The sequence below is a fragment of the Manis javanica genome, chromosome 16 (genome assembly GCF_040802235.1).
Source record: "Manis javanica isolate MJ-LG chromosome 16, MJ_LKY, whole genome shotgun sequence".
Taxonomy (NCBI): Eukaryota; Metazoa; Chordata; class Mammalia; order Pholidota; family Manidae; genus Manis; species Manis javanica.
Window position 1 is genome coordinate 34,998,369 of NC_133171.1, and position 23,174 is coordinate 35,021,542.

The window sequence follows — 23,174 nt, forward strand, 5'->3', positions numbered from 1 at the left end:
TGGTTGATCATACTTGTTACAAATATTTTTCTTCCATTGTGTGACTACTTTTATTATTTTTATTCCTTTTCTTCTTTGAATACTTACAAAGCTGATACAAACAGCACCACCATGCTACTGTCATACCCAGTGAATTTTTTAAAGTGGTGAATATCATCTGACATCCAGTCCATGTTCAGTGTTCTCTGATTGTCTCAAAAATACCTCTGTGGAGTTTGTTTAAGTCAGGATCCCCCAAAAGGTCCACAGTTGCATTTAATTGCTATGTCTCTTAAGTCCCCTTACTTCTGTTTTCATGCCATTTATTTATTAGTTCTACAATTTTTCCCTTTCTATATTTCACTGATTTCATCCTCGTGGTGTCACTTAACACATTCCCAAATTTCTTATAGCTGAGGTAGATATGAAGGCTTGAGTAAATGCAGATTTTACTTTTGGCCAAAGTAATTCATAAATGGAAATGTGCTTCTCCTAGTATGTCATGCTAGGAGGAACATGTGTTTTATTCTACTTTACTGATGCTAAGGTGAATGAGTGGGTTCAGTTGTGTTGAAGCCTAGTGTACGTGTCCTAACTTCCTCTCTAACCTTCCCTCTAATAATATTAGCAGCACTGGTGATCCTTGCCTAGATCCATTGTTCCATTAGGGGTTGCAAAATTTGATTTTCTAATTCGGTTATTCTTCTGGCATATGTTAACTTTTGCCTCATCAACAGTTTTATTATACTGGAATCTCTTCCTAAGTAGGATAAAGGCTTCACTCCGTTTCTTTATTTGCCCCTAGCAATCTCCAGAGGTGACCCCTGGTGTTTTGTTATATTTATCATTATGAGCTCATAGGTTTAGTAAATTGTTACACTTAAATCCATTGTAGTCATTTTAATGATCGAATGCATTCGTCTTTAGCCAACAGGAGCCCCTCAGCTTAGCTCTTGGGTCCTTTTGCTCTAGTCCCAGTGGCTTTTGAGACTTCCCTTTTTTTTAGAATGGTAAGATTTCTCCATCTCCTGTCCTCAAGATCTGGAATCTGCTATTTTCCCCAAAGAGCCCTAGTTTCCTTTTAGTGGGAAATGATATTTAGAAATCACAGTTGGGGTGCTAGGGTTGTTTATTGATGATTTTATCCATATCACTTGAACATGCATTGCTCATTTCCACCCATTTCCTTTCACCCTGACACCTCTTTTGTCTATGCTATTTATTTTGGCTTTATTGTCCTGGATGGCTGTTTGACTTTGCATGTGCTTACATTTTGTTTTCTACATAGGCAAGCAAGGCACATCGAGAACCAGCACTCACATCTCATGGGTTGTTATGCAGCACTTAGTTTGGTGTGTCATGGATAGATTAGAAGGTTAGGTGTCTGGGGAGCAATTTGACTTTGACTTAGATGTTTAAAATTTTATTTGGGAATTGATGTCTTTACACTTATGGTGCTTTATCATCCGCATGAGAGCTAAGGAAAAAGAAATAAAAATTAGGCTACTATATGTTAATATAAAAGGAATTCAGAGATAGAAAAAGGGCTACATTTGTAAGCAAAGCTTAAAATTACCAACAGAATCCCATGGCCTGATTCCAGTGGGTTTGCTGGCACAGGTGACTAAAATGAACTGTGCTACATGTTCCTTGGATAGCTTTTACTGGTCTCGTTTTGAATTACTACACAGACATGTATATTCCTTTGTGGCTTGAAGTTTAGAAGCCGCTATGGCCAGATGGGATTTTAAGCCACTTCACCAAACTACAAGATAACCTAGTTACTGCAGTTCACGTTGTCTTGTGTGGCTAGAATGGAGCTTCACCACTTAGTCATACAAAGGAGTCAGGAAAGCAGTCACCCACTGTGCAGTGTGAAAGCAAACTCTGCAATATGTCAAACAAGAGCTTCTTTGGATCCATTAGCCTCTGTCTAAGATGGAGCTTTACCTGTCTGCCTACCATACTAGATGGTGGTTTGGAGAAACATGGGGACAAATGTCAGTTGGTTACTTACCCATAAACTGTTCTGTACAGTCCAGGTGGCATTGACTGATTCATTACATATTTTGGGGAACTTGATTTGACCTATGGAATTCCAGAAGTTCTGACTGTAGTTCTGTTGTTTTAGTAACTCAAACCAAACTCTACATCATTCTTAATTCTTTCACTGGTTTGCCAGCATTTTGCCCTTCTAAATTCTGTCTCAACTGATACTTCCTTCTGCTACTGTAATGTCAGGAATATAGAACACAATAGATGTGTGTGTATATGTGTGTGTGTGCGTGTGTAAAAGTGTGGGGACCAGAATTTCATTTTCCACACCTTTTCCTGTTTTATAATTTAGTTCAAAGACAGAGCCTATAAATAAGCATGAGTGATGGTGTCTCACGAGAGGACTATTTTTATTTTTCAGGTTTATTTGAAGGTTTTATAGCCAAGCACAACAATGAGATTTTAAGATGGCATCTTTCCACACTGTCTCTCATTTTGAAAGCTCTTATTACTTTCCTGGCAATTCCTCTCGCTGATCCCCATGCCTTGACCATGGGTCCACTGGAAGAAATATTAATTTTAAGGAGACAAGGAGTTTGCTTTCATTTGGATCTACTATTCTCAGAAATTTAAGCACAAGTATTTACTTTGATTTTAATAAAATATTAGAGACAATGACAGTGGAATAGGATACAACACCTAAAAGTAGGGAAATGGAAGAGATATGAAAAGTAAAAGAGGGTAATGATTGATCAGTTTATCTCTCCTGCTTTTTCTGAGAAGTAGTTCTTAAAATTTTATAGAGCCTTTTGATTTTGAAAGTTGGATAATCTCCTTAATGTGAAAACCTGATTGTGATTCACCCACGCTTAAAACCTCCCTATTGGATTCACTTTGCATTTAGGGAAAATGGTTCTGAATTTAACATACTCCATGTGGTCCCTGCTACATTACCTGTGGTCCTGCCATTCTTCGTTTTCCATGTGTAACTAGCCACATTTACTCCATCCACAGAAGGGTAAGTTTGTCCACAGTTTAGGTGAGTGTCTGCTCCAATGGCATCTTTTCAGAGGTCTTCTCTGACCTCCAAAGCTAAAGGAGCCCTTCCTCTCTCCCTGCCCCAAGTTATCCGCTACTGTTTTCATTTCTTTGGAGCATTTACCACTCTCTGAAATTATCTCATTTATTTAGTCACTGGAACCTAAGGTACATAAAAGCGTATTTCTTATCTAGTTTGGTCACTTCTGAATTCCCAGCATCTGAAAATATGTCTCATAAGGGGCTCTTGATATGTTTTTTTTAAGATAGTGGAAAGAGTTCTGGAGTGAGAGAACCTGAGTTTAAGTTTGGGGTCTGTTGCTTATTACAATGCATTTGACAGGCAAGCCATATTACCTAAGTAAGCCTATTTTCCTCAACACTTCCCAAGATTAAATGAAGTAGTATTGTCTCAAGCACTGGAAACTCTACATTTTCATGCTCACAGTAATTCCGTGAGGTCAGATCATCATTATTTCTATACTTGAAGATTACAGATCACCAGTTTCACCTTTCTTTCTTTTTTCTTTTGAATATTAGAACACTGTAAGGAAGGTATAAAATTATATTAGTTAGTGGCAGTGTTAAATCTATAACTTGGTGCATAGCTAGCCTAGGGTATATTCCACTTTAACAGGTGAGCTTGGTTTAAATTCCTACATTCTCTTAAATGTAGTTGCCTCTGTTATCCAGTAGAAACTATCTATATAGAATTAAAAAGTTAAGTTTTTCCAAAACAATTTTCCATGTTTAAATGTGGCATATATTCCGATGTTCTTTAAAGGCCCATTCACTAGACATGAGGCAAGTGACTGTGGACTTTAAGCATCATCTGGGAGCTTGTTAGAAATGAAGAATCTTAGGCTTCAAACCAAACCTACTGAATCAGAATCTGTATTTTAACAAGAACATTAAGTGATTTGTACGCATGTTAACGTTTGAGAAGTGGGGATGCTAAAGGTCTCCACCACTCTTTGAGCAGCAAATCCTTAGAAATTTTTGCGTGTAGAGATTCTCTTGAGTTAATGCTTTCCTATTCGATGTTGCTAATTCTCGACCTGGGAACTAGGAACCATAGGATCCTTAGGAGGCTCTTTTGCTTTTTGTTTCCTTATTTTTTCATTGCCTTATACCAACATTTCTAGAATTTTGATGTACTATGATATACTAGCCTAGGGGGAGCTTTTTTTCTTTTTTAAATGTGTGGTCCCTTGCCCTACAGTCTGAAGCTGTCGGGTAGGGCTGCAGCTAGGCCATCCATGTGTTTAACAAGCTACCCAGGTAACTGACGTAAATGCTAAAACTGGATATGCCTCAGTTTATATGCATTATATTAGGCATATGTCCAATGAACAGCTATAAAACAGAGTTATGAAACATAGCTTCAGTGGTTAGATAACATGGCAGTAACATGTATTTAATGTCTTTTCCATTTCATCTATTTAATAGTTGCCAATCTAGAATGTAGTAAAGTTAAGACATTTAACTTCAGCCCAGTAATTCTGAAGGAATTAGATACTACATAGAAATAATGAGGATGTTTTTGGTAGGGGAACAGAACAACTTAATTTTGAGGCTTTGGGGGAGGAAGTTAGCCAACATTTATTAGTACACATTGTTGCCATAAACAGCACATCCTGGTGATGACTCACCAAAAATGTCTCACTGACAGTTTTTGACCTTTACAGCTCTTTGTCCAGAGGGGCCAGCCTACTTTGCAAAATGGCAGTGATGGTATTGGACTGATTGTTTTTCATTGAGGTGTAATTTACATGCAACTCCTTATATAGTTGTCCAGCCTTCAGTTAAATGGCCCAGACTGAGTATCATCACTGAAAATGTAGGATCTTTCTAATCACCCAGCAAGGTTACTTGTGTTACTTTCCAGTTGATTTCTTCCATCAAAGGCAAATATTTCCTGATTTCTAACACCATAGATTAGTTTTGTGTTTTGCGACTTCTTATAACTGGACTCATGCTCTATGTATTATTTTGTGTTTGGCTTCTTTCCTTTAATAGAATGTATTTAAAAGTGATTCATGTTGTTGAGTATAGCAGTAATTTATTATTTTTTTGTTGCTGTCTGTTATCCCATTATATGACTATACTACACAGCTTGTTTATAATAGAATGGTCTGTTGATAGAATTTGGATTTTTAGTTTGGGACAATCTAGTTTGGAACAAAACTGCTATCAGTATCATTAAACTCTATTTGTGTGTATATTTTCATTTCTTTTAGGTTAAATACCTAAATAAAGAATTGCTGTTTAACATTATAAGAAACTAAGTAACAGTTCTCTAAAGTGGTCACATCATTTTTCACTCCCATCATTAAGGTATGAGTTCTGTTTCTCTACAAGCCTCATAAACATTTGATATTGTCAATCTTAATTTTAGCCATTTTAGTGTATGAAAAGACATTTTATTGTGGTTTTAACATACGTTTCTCTGACTAATGATGATACAGTTTAATGCTTATTGGCCATTTCTGTATCTTCTTATTTAATGTGTCTGTTAAAGACTTTCACCCATTAAAAAAAAATTGGATTGTTTTCCTTTTTATTGTTGATTTCTAGGAGGTTTTTTTTTAGCCAAGAAATGATTTTTAAAAATGTTTTTTTTTTATTGTGGTATAATTGACATAATATCTTATCAGTTTCAGGTGTACATCATAGTGATTCAATATTTTTATAAATTATGAAATAATCCCCTGGTAAGACTAGTTACTATGCAAAGTTATTACAATATTATTAACCATATTCCCTATGCTGTCCATTTCATCCCATGACTTACTTATCTTATAACTGGAAGTTTGTACCCCTTCATTCCCCCCACCCCCCACCTATTTCTCCAGCACCCAACTCCTCCCCTCTCTGGTAACCAACAATTTGTTTCCTTATCTATGCGTCTGTTTCTATTGTATTTTGTTTGTTTGTTTTGTCTTTTGAATTCCACATATAGGTGAAATCATACAGTATTTGTCTTTCTCTGACCTCACTTAGCAGGATATTCTCTAGGTCCATCCATGATGTTGCAAATGGCAAGATTTCATTCTTTTTTATGACTGAGTAATACTGTAGGAGTTTAAATATGTATACATTTTGGATATGAGTCATTTCTTACAGTATTTTTTTCTGAATATTGGCTTGTACTCTTAACGGTGTCTTTTGAGGAAAAGAAATGTTTAATTTTGGTGAAAGATAATGTGTCCATTTAAAAAATTGCTACTGGTTTTTGTGTTGTAAGAAAATTTGCCTACCCATAAATTGTGAAGATATTCTCTTACGTTTTCTTCAGGAAGTCTTATAGGTTTAGCTTTTATATTTAGATCTATGCTTCATCTAATTTTGTATGTGGGATGAGATGGGGTCAAGGTTCATTTTATTCTGTTTATTCAGTTGATCCAGTATCATTTATTGAAGACTTTCCTGTCCTATTCAGTTCAATCATTTGTATTGGAGATCGAATGACCAAGTAATAGACCATGGTCTATTTCTGAACTCTATTGTGTTCCATTCTGTATGTTTATTCCTACACCAATAGCACACTTTCTTGGTTGCTATAGCTTAATAAAGGTAAAAATCAGACAGTGTAAATTCTCCAATTTAGTTCTTCTTAAGGTTGTTCTTTATTCAAGGTTATTCATCATTTAGGATTGTTTTTCTGACTCAAAACCACTTGCATTTTACATACATTTTAGAATAAGTTTCTTAATTTCTTTTAAAAATCTGGAATTTTGATTGACATTGAATCTGTAGGTCAATTTGAGAAGGATGGCCATGTAACCAGTACTGAGTCTTTTAATCCATTAATATAGAGCTTTCCAATTTTTTCGCTTCCTTTAATTTCTCTCAACAGTGTTTTAGTATACAGGTCTTTCACATTTTTCATTAGCTTTGTGTCTAGGTTTGTGATGCTTTTGATACTATTGAATGTTACATTCCACACCACGCCCAGTTTTGCTGCTGGTATATAGGTTCACTTTTTTTTTTTTTTTAAGATTTTACAAAACTCTGTATTACTCGTGTAGGAAATCGTCTTGCTTGTCAGTGAATTGATGGTATACAAATTGATCTTCTGTAAATCTGCTGATAGGCAGACATGAAAGATCAGGTTTATCATCATTTTCTGAGTTGATAATGCATTCGCCTCGGAATGGCTCTGGCAACACACAGCATGGAGCAATCTTGCTGGACAGGATAGATTGATTAGAGCAGGTGTAGTTCATAAGCTGGCTCTATAAAATATAAAAGGGAGCAGTTACTTTTGATAACTTCATTCTGAACTTAAGTATTTTTATTGTTATTGGTGGAAAACCAGAGAAAAACCTGGCATCTTATATTGTTTTATCCTTGGATAAACTGAAAGATCAAAACAGCAATTTATAGTAACTCATTCTAATAAGGAAAGCTTCTCTACTTGATCTTACACAACTATTATGAGCTCTTGTAACATCTCTTAAAGAACTTAAGGGGAGATGCACTGTTATTGTTTCCATGTTAGCCCAACAAAATACCAGTGAAGAGTTTTGTGGTCTGGCTATTGTTGTTACTGTTTTAGGATCCCAGTTTAGGAACCATTTGTTTCTGTCATTTACTATAAATATTACTATTATATTAATGTGGGGACCCAGGCCAGACCTCCCCAAGATGTGCAGCAATGGCATATTGGTCACTTTGAATTAAAACAACTGGAGAAACAGCAGAAGCAAGAGGGATAGTCTGCCCCTCCTAAAACCAGAGAACAAATCCCTGGAGAGTAAAAAATCCTCCCTTCACCTGGAAGGCAGAAGGCATTCTTATCACCTGAGAGGGAATTCAGAGTCTAGAAGTCCACATAAACCAATCTTGCTGCTTTTGTACCCACGTATTACCCCAGCCCAAGTGCTGTTTAGAATTCCTTCCTAATTTAAGATCCCAAACATAAGTCTTCTCAGTTCCTCACAGATTTATTGTTGTTTTTGTCTAAAATGTATGAAAACTTCCTGCCTTGGTCATTTCTTTAGGTGCCAGTGTCATTATTGGGCCTCCCTTCTGTTTGCAGGAGGTTAAAATTTGTTTTTTTCTCCTGTTAATATGTCTCAGGTCAAATTGATTCTTAGACCACTGAGAAGAACTTTAAAGCATAGAGGAAAATTCTTCCTCTCCAATACTACAACACTTACATATTTTACTGAATTATTATGCAAATATACACACAAATATGCTCTACTCAGGTAGAGAGTTAGGTAACAAGCAACAGTAATAATACATTATAAAAGAATTTGTAAGAGAAGTGCATATATGATATTTTGGAAGTAAAAGGAGTCTGGCAATCCAGGTTGGATGGAGGTCAGAGTGAAAATCCTGAGCAATTTAAGTTTAGAAGGACAAATAAAAGTTAGTTGTAAACAGAAGAAGAGGAAGAGCATTGTTGAATCATTCATCTTTATATATAAACAATCTTAGACGTGAGAGAACACGACATATTTGGGAAACAGTATATAGAATATTTAGAGGTTACTGAGAAAATTTAGTCAAGAAATGATGAGGCTGGCCAAATGAGTGGTTGGGTAAACTTCTGAGGCAGAATGGACAAGATTTTAATTTTTTTTTTTGAGAGGGCATCTCTCATATTTATTGATCAAATGGTTGTTAACAACAATAAAATTCTGTATAGGGGGGTCAGTGCTCAATGCACAATCATTAATCCATCTCAAGCCTAGTTCTCGTCAGTCTCCAATCTTCTGAAGCATAACGAACAAGTTCTTACATGGTGAACGAATTCTTACACAGTGAATAAGTTCTTACATGGTGAACAGTACAAGGGCAGTCATCACAGAAACTTTCGGTTTTAATCACACATTATGAACTATAAACAATCAGGTCAAATATGAATATTCATTTGATTTTTATACTTGATTTATATGTGGATCCCACATTTCTCCCTTTATTATTATTATTATTTTTAATAAACTGCTGAAGTGGTAGGTAGATGCAAGATAAAGGTAGAAAACATAGTTTAGTGTTGTAAGAGAGCAATTGTAGATGATCAGGTGTGTGCCTGTAGACTGTGTGCTAATCCAAGCTAGACAAGGGCAATAAAACATCCATGGGTGCAGAAGCTTTCTCTCAACACTAGGGGTGGTAAGGTTCTAAGCTTCACCACTGTTGTTTCCCAATTTCTCACCTGATGGCCCCCCTGTGACTGTGCCTGTCTTAGGTTGTTCCTCCCTTGAGGAATCTTACCCGTCTCTGGCTAACCAGTCATCTTCCAGGGCCATACAGGGAAATGTAAAGTTGGTAAGTAAGAGAGAAGCCATATTGTTTGAAAAGGTTAGCTTTTTACTTCTTTGCAGATTTATGCCCTGTGGCTTCTATGCCCAGCACTTGTCTCGAGGTATCTTTACCACCTGGAGGAATTATGATACTCGGTAAATTCAGTATGAGGCACAAATTCCATTTAAGGGTTGTAATTAGGAAGGAAAAAGAAAAGCTATAGAAGTAGCATATGGAAGAAAACATGGGAGGATTGATTATTTCTTTGACATATCTTCTTATAGAGTACCTTAAGTATGTATAGGTTTTAAACTACTAACTAACTTGCACACATATTAACATAATAGGAATATGGTGACATAAAGCAAATCTATAATTACCAGCCATCTCCAGTGAAGCCAAGACAACCATTTAGGCACCCTAGGCATTTGTGAAAATTAGTCTATGATATGATGGATATTGTCCAACTGTACTTGAACAATCTGAGAGAAATCAGACAAATTAAAGCAGCCCATTTCTGGAATCTGTTCACATCCCATATGTTCTTTTAACCGTAGATAGTCTATAGTCATAAGATTTTGGAGCACTACAACTTGTACCCCTCCCAACTCCTGGTTGAGTTCCAACAGTACAGATCCAGTCAAATTCGTTGTCTCACTGTATGCACATGCCAGCCTAGACATCTCCCTCCTCATTCCAATGGCAAGTCCAGGAAACGGTGGGGTGGACGCAGCCACAACCACAGCATCGCCCGGATCCCTGTGGAGGCTTTTTGATGATCATCCCCCGGCACGAGTCCTCCAGAGAGTGCTGATGCCGGAAGCTCCTCCTCATATCGTATCTTAGTTCATTTTCTGGGTAGCCAAGCTAGGCCTTGATCTTCTGCATAGAAACAAACAGACCCTCTGCCCACACTTTGACATGCCCTTTATACCACTGTGTAGAACTCATTGGAGGTCAGCACACAGGAACTGCTTTTTTTTTTTTTTTTTATTAAGAGAAAGGAATATTATCAGAAGAGAGTACCTCCATAGCTGATCATCTGACACCCTTTAAGTGATCAACATTAAGGGTATTTAAAGCATGCGTTAATATTTGATTTACCAATTGTTTTATCCTATCAAGGAGTAATCCCCCTTTTCTTTCTTTCTTTCTTTCTTTCTTTCTTTCTTTCTTTCTTTCTTTCTTTCTTTCTTTCTTTCTTTCTTTCTTTCTTTCTTTCTTCCTCCTTCCTTCCTTCCTTCCTTCCTTCCTTCCTTCCTTCCTTCCTTCCTTCCTTCCTTCCTTCCTTCCTTCCTTCCTTCCTTCCTTCCTTCCTTCCTTCCTCCATCCTTCCTTCCTTCCTTCCTTCCTTCCTTCCTTCCTTCCTTTCTTTCTTTCTTTCTTTCTTTCTTTTCTTTCTTTCCTTTCTTATCTTTAATCTACACTTACATGAAGAATACTATGTTTACTATGCTCTCCCCTATATCAGGTCCCCCCTAAAAACCACATTATGGTCACTGTCCATCAGCATAGCAAAATGTAGAATCACTACTTGTCCTCTCTGTGTTGTGCAGCCCTCCCTCCCCTTTCTCCACACCCCGATGCATGCTAATCTTAATACCCCCCTTCTTCTTCCCCCCTCCTTATCCCTCCCTGCCCACCCATCCTCCCCAGTTCCTTTCCCTTTGGTACCTGTTAGTCCATTTTTGGGTTCTGTAATTCCGCTGCTATTTTGTTCCTTCAGTTTTTCCTTTGTTCTTATACTCCTCAGATGAGTGAAATCATTTGGTATTTCTCTTTCTCCGCTTGGCTTATTTCACTGAGCATAATACTCTCCAGCTCCATCCATGTTGCTGCAAATGGTAGGATTTTCCCTCTTCTTATGGCTGAGTAGTATTCCATTGTGTATATGTACCACATCTTCTTTATCCATTCATCTACCGATGGACATTTAGGTTGCTTCTAATTCTTGGCTATTGTAAATAGTGCTGCGATAAACATAGGGGTGCATCTGTCTTTCTCAAGCTTGATTGCTGCGTTCTTAGGGTAAATTCCTAGGAGTGGAATTCCTGGGTCAAATGGTAGGTCTGTTTTGAGCATTTTCATGAACCTCCATACTGCTTTCCACAATGGTTGAACTAATTTACATTCCCACCAGCAGTGTAGGAGGGTTCCCCTTTCTCCACAGCCTCGCCAACATTTGTTGTTGTTTGTCTTTTGGATGGCAGCTATCCTTACTGGTGTGAGGTTTTAATTGCATTGTAGTTTTAATTTGTAGTTTTAATTTGCATTTCTCTGATAATTAGCGATGTAGAGCATCTTTTCATGTGTCTCTTGGCCATCTGTATTTCTTTTTTAGAGAACTGTTCAGTTCCTCTGCCCATTTTTTAATTGGGTTCTTTGTTTTTTGTTTGTTGAGATGTGTGAGCTCTTTATATATTCTGGACGTCAAGCCTTTATTGGATCTGTCATTTTCAAATATATTCTCCCATACTGTAGGGTTCCTTTTTGTTCTATTGATGGTATCTTTCACTGTACAGAAGCTTTTCAGCTTAATGTAGTCCCACTTGCTCATTTTTGCTGTTGTTTTCCTTGTCCGGGGAGATATGTTCAAGAAGAGGTCACTCATGTTTATGTCTAAGAGGTTTTTGCCTATGTTTTTTTCCAAGAGTTTAATGTTTTCATGACTTACATTCAGGTCTTTGATCCATTTTGAGTTTACCTTTGTATATGGGGTTAGACAATGGTCCAGTTTCATTCTCCTACATGTAGCTGTCCAGTTTTGCCAGCACCATCTGTTGAAGAGACTGTCATTTTGCCATTGTATGTCCATGGCTCCTTTATCAAATATTAATTGACCATATATGTTTGGGTTAATGTCTGGAGTCTCTAATCTGTTCCACTGGTCTGTGGCTCTGTTCTTGTGCCAGTACCAAATTGTCTTGATTACTATGGCTTTGTAGTAGAGCTTGAAGTTGGGAAGTGAGATCCCCCTACTTTATTGTTCTTTCTCAGAATTGCTTTGGCTATTCGGGGTCGTTGGTGTTTTCATATGAATTTTTGAATTATTTGTTCCAATTCATTGAAGAATGTTGCTGGTAATTTGATAGGGATTGCATCAAATCTGTATATTGCTTTAGGCAGGATGGCCATTTTGACGATATTAATTCTTCCTAGCTATTAGCAGGGGATGAGTTTCCATTTGTTAGTGTCCCCTTTAATTTCTCTTAAGAGTGACTTGTAGTTTTCAGAGTATAAGTCTTTCACTTCTTCGGTTAGGTTTATTCCTAGGTATTTTATTCTTTTTGATGCAATTGTGAATGGAATTGTTTTCCTGATTTCTCTTTCTATTGGTTCATTGTTAGTGTATAGGAAAGCTACAGATTTCTGTGTGTTAATTTTGTATCCTGCAACTTTGCTGTATTCCAATATCAGTTCTAGTAGTTTTGGAGTGGAGTCTTTAGGGATTTTTATGTACAGTATCATATCATCTGCAAATAGTGACAGTTTAACTTCTTCTTTACCAGTCTGGATTCCTTGTATTTCTTTGTTTTGTCTGATTGCCGTGGCTAGGACCTCCAGTACTATGTTAAATAACAGTGGGGAGAGTGGGCATCCCTGTCTGGTTCCCGATCTCAGAGGAAATGCTTTCAGCTTCTCACTGTTCAGTATAAAGCTGGCTGTGGGTTTATCATATATGGCCTTTATTATGTTGAGGTACTTGCTCTCTATTCCCATTTTGCTGAGAGTTTTTATCATGAATGGATGTTTAATTTTGTCAAATGCTTTTTCAGCATCTATGGAGATGATCATGTGGTTTTTGTCTTTCTTTTTGTTGATGTGGTGGATGATGTTGATGGATTTTCGAATGTGTACCATCCTTGCATCCCTGGGATGAATCCCACTTGGTCATGCTGTATGATCCTTTTGATATGCTGTTGAATTCTGTTTGGTAATATTTTGTTCAGTATTTTTGCATCTACATTCATCAGGGATATTGGTCTGTAATTTTCTTTTTTGGTGGGGTCGTTGCCTGGTTTTGGTATTAGGGTGATGTTGGCTTCATAGAATGAGTTTGGGAGTATTCTCTCCTCTTCTATTTTTTGGAACACTTTAAGGAGAATGGGTATTATGTCTTCTCTGTGTGTCTGATAAAATTCCAAGGTAAATCCGTCTGGCCCCGGGGTTTTGTTCTTGGGTAGTTTTTTGATTACCGTTTCAATTTCTTTGCTCGTAATTGGTTTGTTTAACTTTTGTGTTTCTTCCTTGGTCAGTGTTGGGAGATTGTATTTTTCTAGGAAGTTGTCCATTTCTTCTAGGTTTTCCAGCTTGTTGGCATATAGGTTTTCATAGTAGTCTTTAATAATTCTTTGTATTTCTGTGGGGTCTGTTGTGATTTTTCCATTCTCATTTCTGATGCTGTTGATTTGTGTTGATTCTCTTTTTCTCTTAATAAGTTGGGCTAGAGGCTTATCTATTTTGTTTATTTTCTCAAAGAACCAGCTCTTGGTTTCGTTGATTTTTGCTATTGTTTTATTCTTGTCAATTTTGTTTATTTCTTCTCTGATCTTTATTATGTCCCTCCTTCTGCTGACTTTAGGCCTCATTTGTTCTTCTTTTTCCAGTTTCAATAGTTGTGATCTTAGACTATTCATTTGGGATTGTTCTTTCTTCTTCAGGTGTGCCTGGATCGCTATATACTTCCCTTTTAAGACTGCTTTCGCTGCATCCCACAGAAGTTGGGGCTTTGTGTTGTTGTTGTCATTAGTTTCTATATATTCCTTGATCTCTGTTTTGATTTGTTCATTGATCCATCGATTATTTAGAAGCATGTTGTTAAGCCTACATGTGTTTGTGAGCCTTTTTGTTTTCTTTGTAAAATTTATTTCTAGTTTTATACCTTTGTGATCTGAAAAATTGGTTGGTAGAATTTCAGTATTTTGGAATTTACTGAGGCTCTTTTTGTGAGCTAGTATGTGGTCTATTCTGGAGAATGTTCCATGTGCACTTGAGAAGAATGTATATCCTGTTGCTTTTGGATGTAGAGTTCTATAGATATCTGTTAGGCCCATCTGTTCTAGTGTGTTGTTCAATGCCTGTGTGTCCTTACTTATTTTCTGCCTGGTGGATCTATCCTTTGGGGTGAGTGGTGTGTTGAAGTCTCCTAAAATGAATGCATTGCAGTCTATTTCCCTCTTTAGTTCTGTTAGTATTTGTTTCACAAATGCTGGTGCTCCTGTGTTGGGTGCATATATATTTAGAATGGTTATATCCTCTTGTTGGGCTGAGCCCTTTATCATTATGTAGTGTCCTTCTTTATTTCTTGTTACTTTCTTGGTTTTGAAGTCTATTTTGTCTGATATTAGTACTGCAACCCCTGCTTTCTTCTCACTGTTGTTTGCCTGAAATATGTTTTTCCATCCTTTGACTTTTAGTCTGTGCTTGTCTTTGTGTTTGAGGTGAGTTTCTTGTAAGCAGCATATAGATGGGTCTTGTATTTTAATCTATTCAATTACTCTGTGTCTTTTGATTGGTGCATTAAGTCGATTTACATTTAGGGTGACTATTGAGAGATATGTACTTATTGTCATTGCAGGCTTTAGATTCGTGGTTACCAAAGGTTCAAGGTTAGCTTCTTTAGTATCTTACTGCCTAACTTAGCTCGCTTATTGAGCTGTTATATACACTGTCTGGAGATTCTTTTCTTCTCTCCCTTCTTATTCCTCCTCCTCCATTCTTCATATGTTGTATGTTTTGTTCTGTGCTCTTTTTAGGAGTGCTCCCATCTAGAGCAGTCCCTGTAAGATGCCCTGTAGAGGTGGTTTGTGGGAAACAAAATCCCTCAGCTTTTGCTTGTCTGGAAATTATTTAATCCCGCCATCATATTTAAATGATAGTCATGCTGGATACAGTATCCTTGGTTCAAGGCCCTTCTGTTTCATTGCATTAAATATATCATGCCATTCTCTTCTGGCCTGTAGGGTGTCTGTTGAGAAGTCTGATGTTAGCCTGATGGGTTTTCCTTTATAGGTGACCTTTTTCTCTCTAGCTGCCTTTAAAACTCTTTCCTTGTCCTTGATCCTTGCCATTTTAATTATTATGTGTCTTGGTGTTGTCCTCCTTGGATCCTTTCTGTTGGGGGTTCTGTGTATTTCCGTGGTCTGTTCGATTATTTCCTCCCCCAGTTTGGGGAAGTTTTCAGCAATTATTTCTTCAAAGAGACTTTCTATCCCTTTTCCTCTTTCTTCTTCTTCTGGTACCCCTGTAATATGAATATTATTCCTTTTGGATTGGTCAAATAGTTATCTTAGTGTTGTTTCATTCCTGGAGATCCTTTTATCTCTCTCTATGTCAGCTTCTATACGTTCCTGTTCTCTGGTTTCTATTCCTTCAATGGCCTCTTGCATCTTATCCATTCTGCTTATAAATCCTTCCAGGGATTGTTTCACTTCTGTGATCTCCTTCCTGACATCTGTGATCTCCCTCCAGACTTCATCCCATTCCTCTTGCATTTTTCTCTGCATCTCATCGCATTGCTCTTGCATTTTTCTCTGCATCTCTGTCATCATGTTCATGATTTTTATTTTGAATTCTTTTTCAGGAGGACTGGTTAGGTCTGTCTCCTTCTCAGGTGTTGTCTCTGTGATCTTTGTCTGCCTGTAGTTTTGCCTTTTCATGGTGATAGAGATAGTTTGCAGAGCTGGTACGAGTGACAGCTGGGAGAGCTTTCCTTCTTGTTGGTTTGTGGCCTTCCTCTCCTGGGAGAATAGCGACCTCTAGTGGCCTATGCTTGGCAGCTGTGCGCAGACAGTGCTTCTGCTACCTGCCCTTTTGCTTTGGAGTTTATCTCCGCTGTTGCTCTGGGCGTGGCCTGGCTGGTGCTGCTCCTCCAAAATGGTGGAGCCCCATTGGAGGGGGAGCGGCTGGGAGGCTATTTATCTCCGTAAGGGGCCTCTGTGCTCCCTGTTGCCCAGGGGGTTAGAGTGCCCAGAGATCCCCAGATTCCCTGCCTCTGGGCCAAGTGTCCTGTCCTGCCCCTTTAAGACTTCCAAAAAGCACTCTCCAAACCAAAACAACAACAGCAACAACGAAAGAGGGAAAAAAAAAAAGGAAAAAACGCGCGATTTTCTTTGTCCTCAGGCGCCGGTCTCAGGCACCCGCTTACCAGTCTTGCTGCCTGTTTCCCTAGTATTGGGGTCCCTGTTCCTTTAAGGCTTCCAAAAAGCACTCGCCAAAAAAAAAAATAGGGGGAAACGCGCGATATTGTTTGTCCTCAGGCGCTGGTCTCAGTCACCCGCTCACAGGTCTTGCTGCCCTGTTTCCCTAGTATTATTGTCCCTGTCCCTTTAAGGCTTCAAAAAGCACTCACCAAGAAAAGAAAAAAGGAAAAACGCGCAATTTTCTTTGTCCTCAGGCGCCGGTCTCAGGCACCCGCTCACCAGTCTTACTGCCCTGTTTCCCTGGTATTGGGGTCCCTGTCCCTTTAAGGCTTCCTAAAAGCACTCACCAAAAAAAAAAAAAAACAAAAAAACCACTCCGATTTCTTTCCACCCGCCGGGAGCCAGCGGGAGGGGTGCTTGGGTCCTGCCGGGCTGGGGCTTGTATCTTACCCCTTTCACGAGGTGCTGGGTTATTGCAGGTGTGGATGTGGTCTGGATGTTGTCCTGTGTCCTCTGGTCTCTATTTTAGGAAGAGTTGTCTTTGTTATATTTTCATAATTCTATGTGGTTTTGGGAGGAGAGTTCCGCTGGTCTACTCACGCCGCCATCCTGGCTCTGCCCTAGGTGCACTGTTTAAAAACACTTTAACCTAGTGCCTTGAGGCCTTGCTAAATTTATTTATTAGTCCTGGCATTTTGATGTATTTCCAAAGTTTCAAATGTAGGTTATCATGTTGTCTGCAAAGAACTGCAGTTTTATTTGTCATCTTTGTATCTTTTATTTATTAATTTAAAAAATTTAATTTTGTTTAAGTGAAGCATAGTTGACCTACATATTAGTTTCAAGTGTACAACACAGTATTTCAACATTTATATAGATGTTATGAAATGCTCACCATGTAAGCATAATTGCCATTTCTCATCATACGAAGTTATTACAATATTTACTGTGTTGCCTATACTCTACTTATCATTTCCATGACTTATTTATTTTATAACTGTATGTTTGTACCTCTCAATCCCCCTCACCTATTTTGTTTATCCCCCATCCTCTTCCCCTTGGGAACCACCAATTCTCTGTATTTATAAATTTGTTTCTGTTTTGTTTGTTCAGTTGTTTTATAAATGAAATCATATAGTATTTGTCTTTCTCTGACTTATTTCACTTAGTATAATACCCTATGTTGTTGCAAATGACAAGAATTCATTATTTTCTATGGCTGAGTAATATTTCATTGAATATATGTATCACATCTTCTTTATGCATTCATTTATTGATGGACACTTAGATTGCTTCCATATCCTGGCTATTGTAAATAATGCTGCAATGAATGTAGGGGTGCATATATTTTTTTGAGACAGTATTTTCTTTAGGTAAATACCCAGAAGTAGAATTGCTAGGTCATATGGTATTTCTGTTTTTTAATTTTTTGAGGAACCCCTCCATACTGTTTTGTACAGTGCCTCACCAATTTATATTCCCATCAGTAGCCGAAGAGGGTTCCTTTTCCTCCACATCCTTGCCAATATTTGTTATTTCTTGTCTTCTTGATACTAGCCATTCTGCTAGATGTGAGGTAATATCTTGTTGGGGTTTTGATTTGCATTTCCTGATGATGAGTGATGGTGAGCCTCTTTTCATGTATCTGTTGGTCATCTGTATATCTTCTTTGGAAAAATATTCAGGCCCTCTGCCCACTTTTAAACTGAATTGTTTTTTTTTTTTCACTGTTGAGTTGTATGAGTTCTTTTTATACTTTGGATATTAAACCCTTATTGGACATATCATTTGTAAATATCTTTATTCAGCAGGTTGCTTTTTCATTTTCTGGATGGTTTCCTTCACTGTGCAAAAAATTTTTAGTTTGCTATAGTTCCAAATGTTTATTTTTGCTTTTGTTGCCCTTGTTTAAGGAGATGGATCCAAAAAAATACTCCTAAGTCTGATGTCTGAGTGTTTACTGACTGTGTTTTCTTTTAGGAGAGTTTTATGCTTTCAGGTCTTCCATTTAGGTCTTTCATCAATTTTGAGTTTTTTTTCTTTCTATGGTATAAGAAAGCAGTTCAGTTTCAATCTTTTCCATGGCCTGTTTTCCTAACACCATTTATTGAAGAGATTGTCTTTTGTTGCCTCCTTTGTCATGGATTAATTGACAAAATAAGCTTGGATTTGTTTTTAGGCTATCTATTGTTTCATTGATCTGTGTATCTGTTCTTGCTAGTACCATACTGTTTTGATTACTATAGCTTTGTGGTATAGTTCAAAATCCGGGATTGTGATACTTCCACATTTGTTCGTCTTTCTAAAGATTGCTTTGGCTATTTGGGGTCTTTTGTGGTTCCATACAAATTGTAGGATTATTTGTTCTAGTTCTGTCAAAAGTGTTATTGGTAGTTTGATATGGATTGCACTGAATTTGTAGATTGCTTTGGGTAGTATGGCCATTCTAAGAATATTAATTCTTCCAATCCACAATTGTGGTATATCTTTCCATTTGTTTGTGTCTTGGTTTCTTTCATGAATATCTTATAGTTTTCAAAGTACAGGTATATCTTTTATTTTTCATTTTGAATATGGCATTGGCTAGGACTCCCTGTATATTTTTGAATAGATGTGATATGAGTATATCCTCAACTTCTTACTGATTTTGGGGAGTAAGTGTTCAGTCTTTCACCATTCATTGGATGTTAGCTGTAGATTTTTCATAGATGGCATTCATCACATTGAAGTTCCCTTTAATTCTTTAAAAAATTTTGTTAAATACATTGCTACATAAAGTGAGATGTTCTTCTGACTTATCTTTTTTAGTCTGTTAGTATGGTAAATTATATTGGTTGAGTTTTGAATGTTAAATCAGCCTTGCATCTCTGAGATAAATGTCACTTGGTCATGATCTTTTTTTCTGTATTGCTACATTTGATTTGTTAATATTTCATTGTGGATTTTACATCCTTGTTCATGAAGAGGGGTAGACTGGCTAGTTCATGAAGAATAAATTATAGTTTTCTTATAATATCTTTGGTTTTCTATTATGGTTATATTGGTGTCACACTAAAGGTTGGGGAGATCTCACTCTTCAATTTTCATTTAATTTCACTTATTAAAGACTTTGATTACTATCATTTTCTTCCCCTTACATTTTTGGTAAAAATTAGTGATGAAAGGATCTGGACCTGGAATTTTCTTTGTGAGAAATTTTTTGGTTAAAAATTCAATTACCTTAATTTCAATTTAGACTAGTTTCAGTAAGTAGTGTGTGTATTCTAGGACTTTGTCCATTTCATCTGTCTTCTTGTTATATTTTTAATGTTTGTAGGATCTTAATGGCATTCTCTATTTCAGTATTGACAGGTAGTTTATGTTTTCTGTCTTATATCTTGATTATTATTGCTAGGATTTGTAAGTACATTCATTTGTTCAAATAATTATTGTTTTAGTTTTTAATTTTGTATTTCATTGATTATTTTGTTTTTACTTAATGGATTTAGTTTGCTGTACTTTCTCCAGCTTTTTAATGTGGAAGCTTAGGCATTATTTTTCATTGTTCCTCTTTTCTAATGTGATTTTTAAGCTAAGCTTTTTAAGGAGTACTTTAGTTGACTCAAAATTTTGACTTTTTAAAAAAATTATTGAGCTGTTTTAAATATTTTTTAATTTTGCCTCTGATTTCTTTTTTTTAAACCCATAGATTATTTAAAATTATGTTACTTAACTTACAAGTATTTTGGGATTTTCTTTCTATTTGAATTTAACACAATTTAGGTCAAAGAACAGAAACTAATCTGTGTAATTACATTTCTTTGGATTTGGGGCTTGGATTTTTCTCCAGCATGTGGTCTATTTTTGTGAGTATTCATATGCATTACAAAAGAATGTTTATTTTTAGGTTGAGTCTTGTACAAATATCAACTAGGTAAAGCTGGTTGGTAGTGATTTTAAAACCTCTGTACTATTACTAATTTTTGTCTAATTCAGTAACTACTGAAAACCAGATGTTAAAATCTCACTTTATGACTTGAATTTGTCTGTTTCTTTGTTTAGTTTTTTTTTTTTGATTTTTTGTTTCATGTATTCTGAAAAGCTTTATTATTAGATATCTACACATTTGGGATTTTTATATCTTTCTGATCTGTTAATCTTTTCATTACTATGAAATTTACATCTGAAGTTCTTATTCTTGTCCCTCTGTATGTAATATTTTTCTTTTCTGTGGCTAGTTTTAAGTATTTTCTCTTTTATTTGATTTTCAACTGATTGAGTATGATATACTTAGTGTGACTTACTTTGTGTCTTACTTGGGGTTTGTTCAACTTCTTTGATCTAATTGTTGGTAGCTTTTGTCAATTTAGAAGATTCTTGGCTATTGTATTTTCAAATATTTCTTAATTCACCTTCTTGATTCCATCTGAAAGCCAGTTACTTGTTTGCTAAATCACTTGGTACTGCTCTGTAGATTTTAGATGCTCTGCTCCTTTTGTCATGCCGTCCTTCTCACTTTGGGTTTCATTTTGGATAATTTCTACTGAATTTTTAAGTATACTGTTCTTTTGCTCTCATGTATGCATTGCATACATTCTTCTTTGGTATGTTTTTTATTGCAAGAATTTTAGTTTATATCTTTTTCATAGTTTCCGTCTGTCTTCTGATCTTTCATAGTTTTATAGTTTTCTATCTTACTCATTAGATCCTTTAACATATTTATCATGGCCTTTTTACAAACCCCATTAGATATTTGTGATATTTAGATCATCCCTGAGTCTGCTTAAGCTGGATGCTTTTTCCCCTGGCCAGAAATTAAATTTACTTACTTCTCCCATCTCGGGAAACCCATGGGATATTCCTTTCAGCTTGTCAGTATGAACCAGCCTTTTACATTTCTGACTTCTATTTTTTCTCTTGTTCTTCCTTTGGTTTTCTACTTTTTGAGATCTCTCTCTCCGTTATAGTGAAGGACTGGAGTGCCTTGGAGAGGGACATCTTGCAGTTCTCTGGCTTCTTCCTCAGACTTTAGCAAGCCAGGGATTTGTATTTGAAGAGTTCCTAAGTACCTGAATAGCGGGAGAAGTATCTCTCTAGGCAGTTTTGTACTGCTCTCAACTTCCTCTGTATTTCATATCTCCTCCGTGCATTCAGTTAAGGCTCATGGGAAAGAACTGCTGGTTGGGGGTATACTTGCTCTGTGGCTAGGGGCCCTCAGGATTCTAATTTGTCACACTAGCTTTGACTGGTTTCTCCCATGCCTTGGCAAATTCCTCCTCCTGAGGAGGAGTCCCCTTCTGCTATGGACAAAAGCAGCCCTAAATCTTCTCTATCTTATAAAGCATTAATAACTTCTGGAATGTGTTCCGTTTAAGTTTCTTTAAATTCTGTCTTTTCCACTAGGCTTAAAAAGACTATAGTTTTATAATTTATCTGGCATGTTCTCATTGTTGGGAGTGGAAAGTCTCTTGCAACTTTCCACATTCTACCTAGAAGTGGAATCCTTGGACTAACTTAGAAGACATATAACTGAATGTTTATGAATCAAATAAGATGGATCTTAATGTTTATAATTACATGCCAATAAAATAATTAAATCCTATCACTCAGCTTAATTATATAAATATTTTTACTAGATACCCTTTGTGTGTTCCTTAAATGCTAATCTGTATTTAAAAGAAGAATGTTTGCTACCACTGAGATAATGAAAAGAATCTGATAAGGCTCTAGATCTATGCTAAAAGGAGGAATCCTAGTAAATATTTTGAGCAAAGTCCAATGTGTTGGAAAAGTTTATACTTTTCCAAGATAATTATGAATTAAAAGACTTAATAGTTTTCCTTAGTTCCTGTTCATTGTCCTCTTGCATTAATATGTTAAAATGTGGTTATTTTGGACATATAAATTAATTCAAAGGATAGTAAAAACTAACTGTATTCCAGCTAGGTATCGTAATTAAAAACTTCAAACTTCTAATGACTAGGTGTTTGTCTTTATCTTTCTAATATATTTAACTTTCCTGTTTTTCTTTTTCCTATTTAGGAATCCTAAACCCAAAATACTATAAAGAAACAGGAACATGGCTCACCGTATTCCATTTCTTTGGATAGTTTTGGTTCTGCTTCTTCAGAATTCCGTACTAGCTGAAGATGGGGAAATAAGATCAAGTAAGAACTGTTATCATTGTCCCTTTTTGTTATCAATGAATTGCTTGTGGAAATCAAATTAGGGGCACTCAAGCAAGGGCCTTAAGGATCTTATTCTTATTGTCTTTATGCTATAATTCCCTAAAATAAATGAATGGCTACGTTACATATTAACTGAGAGGAAAAGCTTCTATAAGATGTAATTTTGAGAAAATTCTATGGTAATTGTTTTTTAACCCATCAGGCTTTGGAATAAACAGTCTGTCCATTTATGAGTTTTGTGATATGGAGATAAAGAAAGTACCTACTTCATAGGATGGTTTGATATCAGGCCCATCCTATAAGATTATCTCAGAAAGATAATGAGATAATGCATGTAAATGAGATAATGAATATAAATGGTTTTGTACAGTGACATCTCTTTAATGGTGACTATTATTCTGAATGCCTATAGGACAGCTTATATTAGAGAACCTGAACTATATTAATTATAGTTCTGCCACACAATCATCATTTGTAGATATCATACTTCTTTTTAAAAAGTTTGCATATATTTGTATTTTAAAGTTAATAAATTAATTATGGACTCTGTAACAGTTAAATCAGATGGTTTGACAACTTGATTCAACCTGGCTTA

At 36.4% G+C, this 23,174-nt stretch overlaps 1 protein-coding gene across 1 annotated transcript in view; it reads left to right on the plus strand.

The window, feature by feature from the left end:
* COL21A1 (collagen type XXI alpha 1 chain) overlaps positions 1-23,174 on the plus strand; it is a 172,464-nt gene that overhangs the window by 36,395 nt on the left and 112,895 nt on the right. The window contains exons 2-4 of the mRNA XM_073225228.1: positions 2,879-2,992; positions 5,253-5,349; positions 22,434-22,558. Coding sequence (XP_073081329.1) covers positions 22,471-22,558 — 88 coding nt within the window. The 5' untranslated portion in view covers positions 2,879-2,992; positions 5,253-5,349; positions 22,434-22,470. The remainder of the gene's footprint in view (positions 1-2,878; positions 2,993-5,252; positions 5,350-22,433; positions 22,559-23,174) is intronic.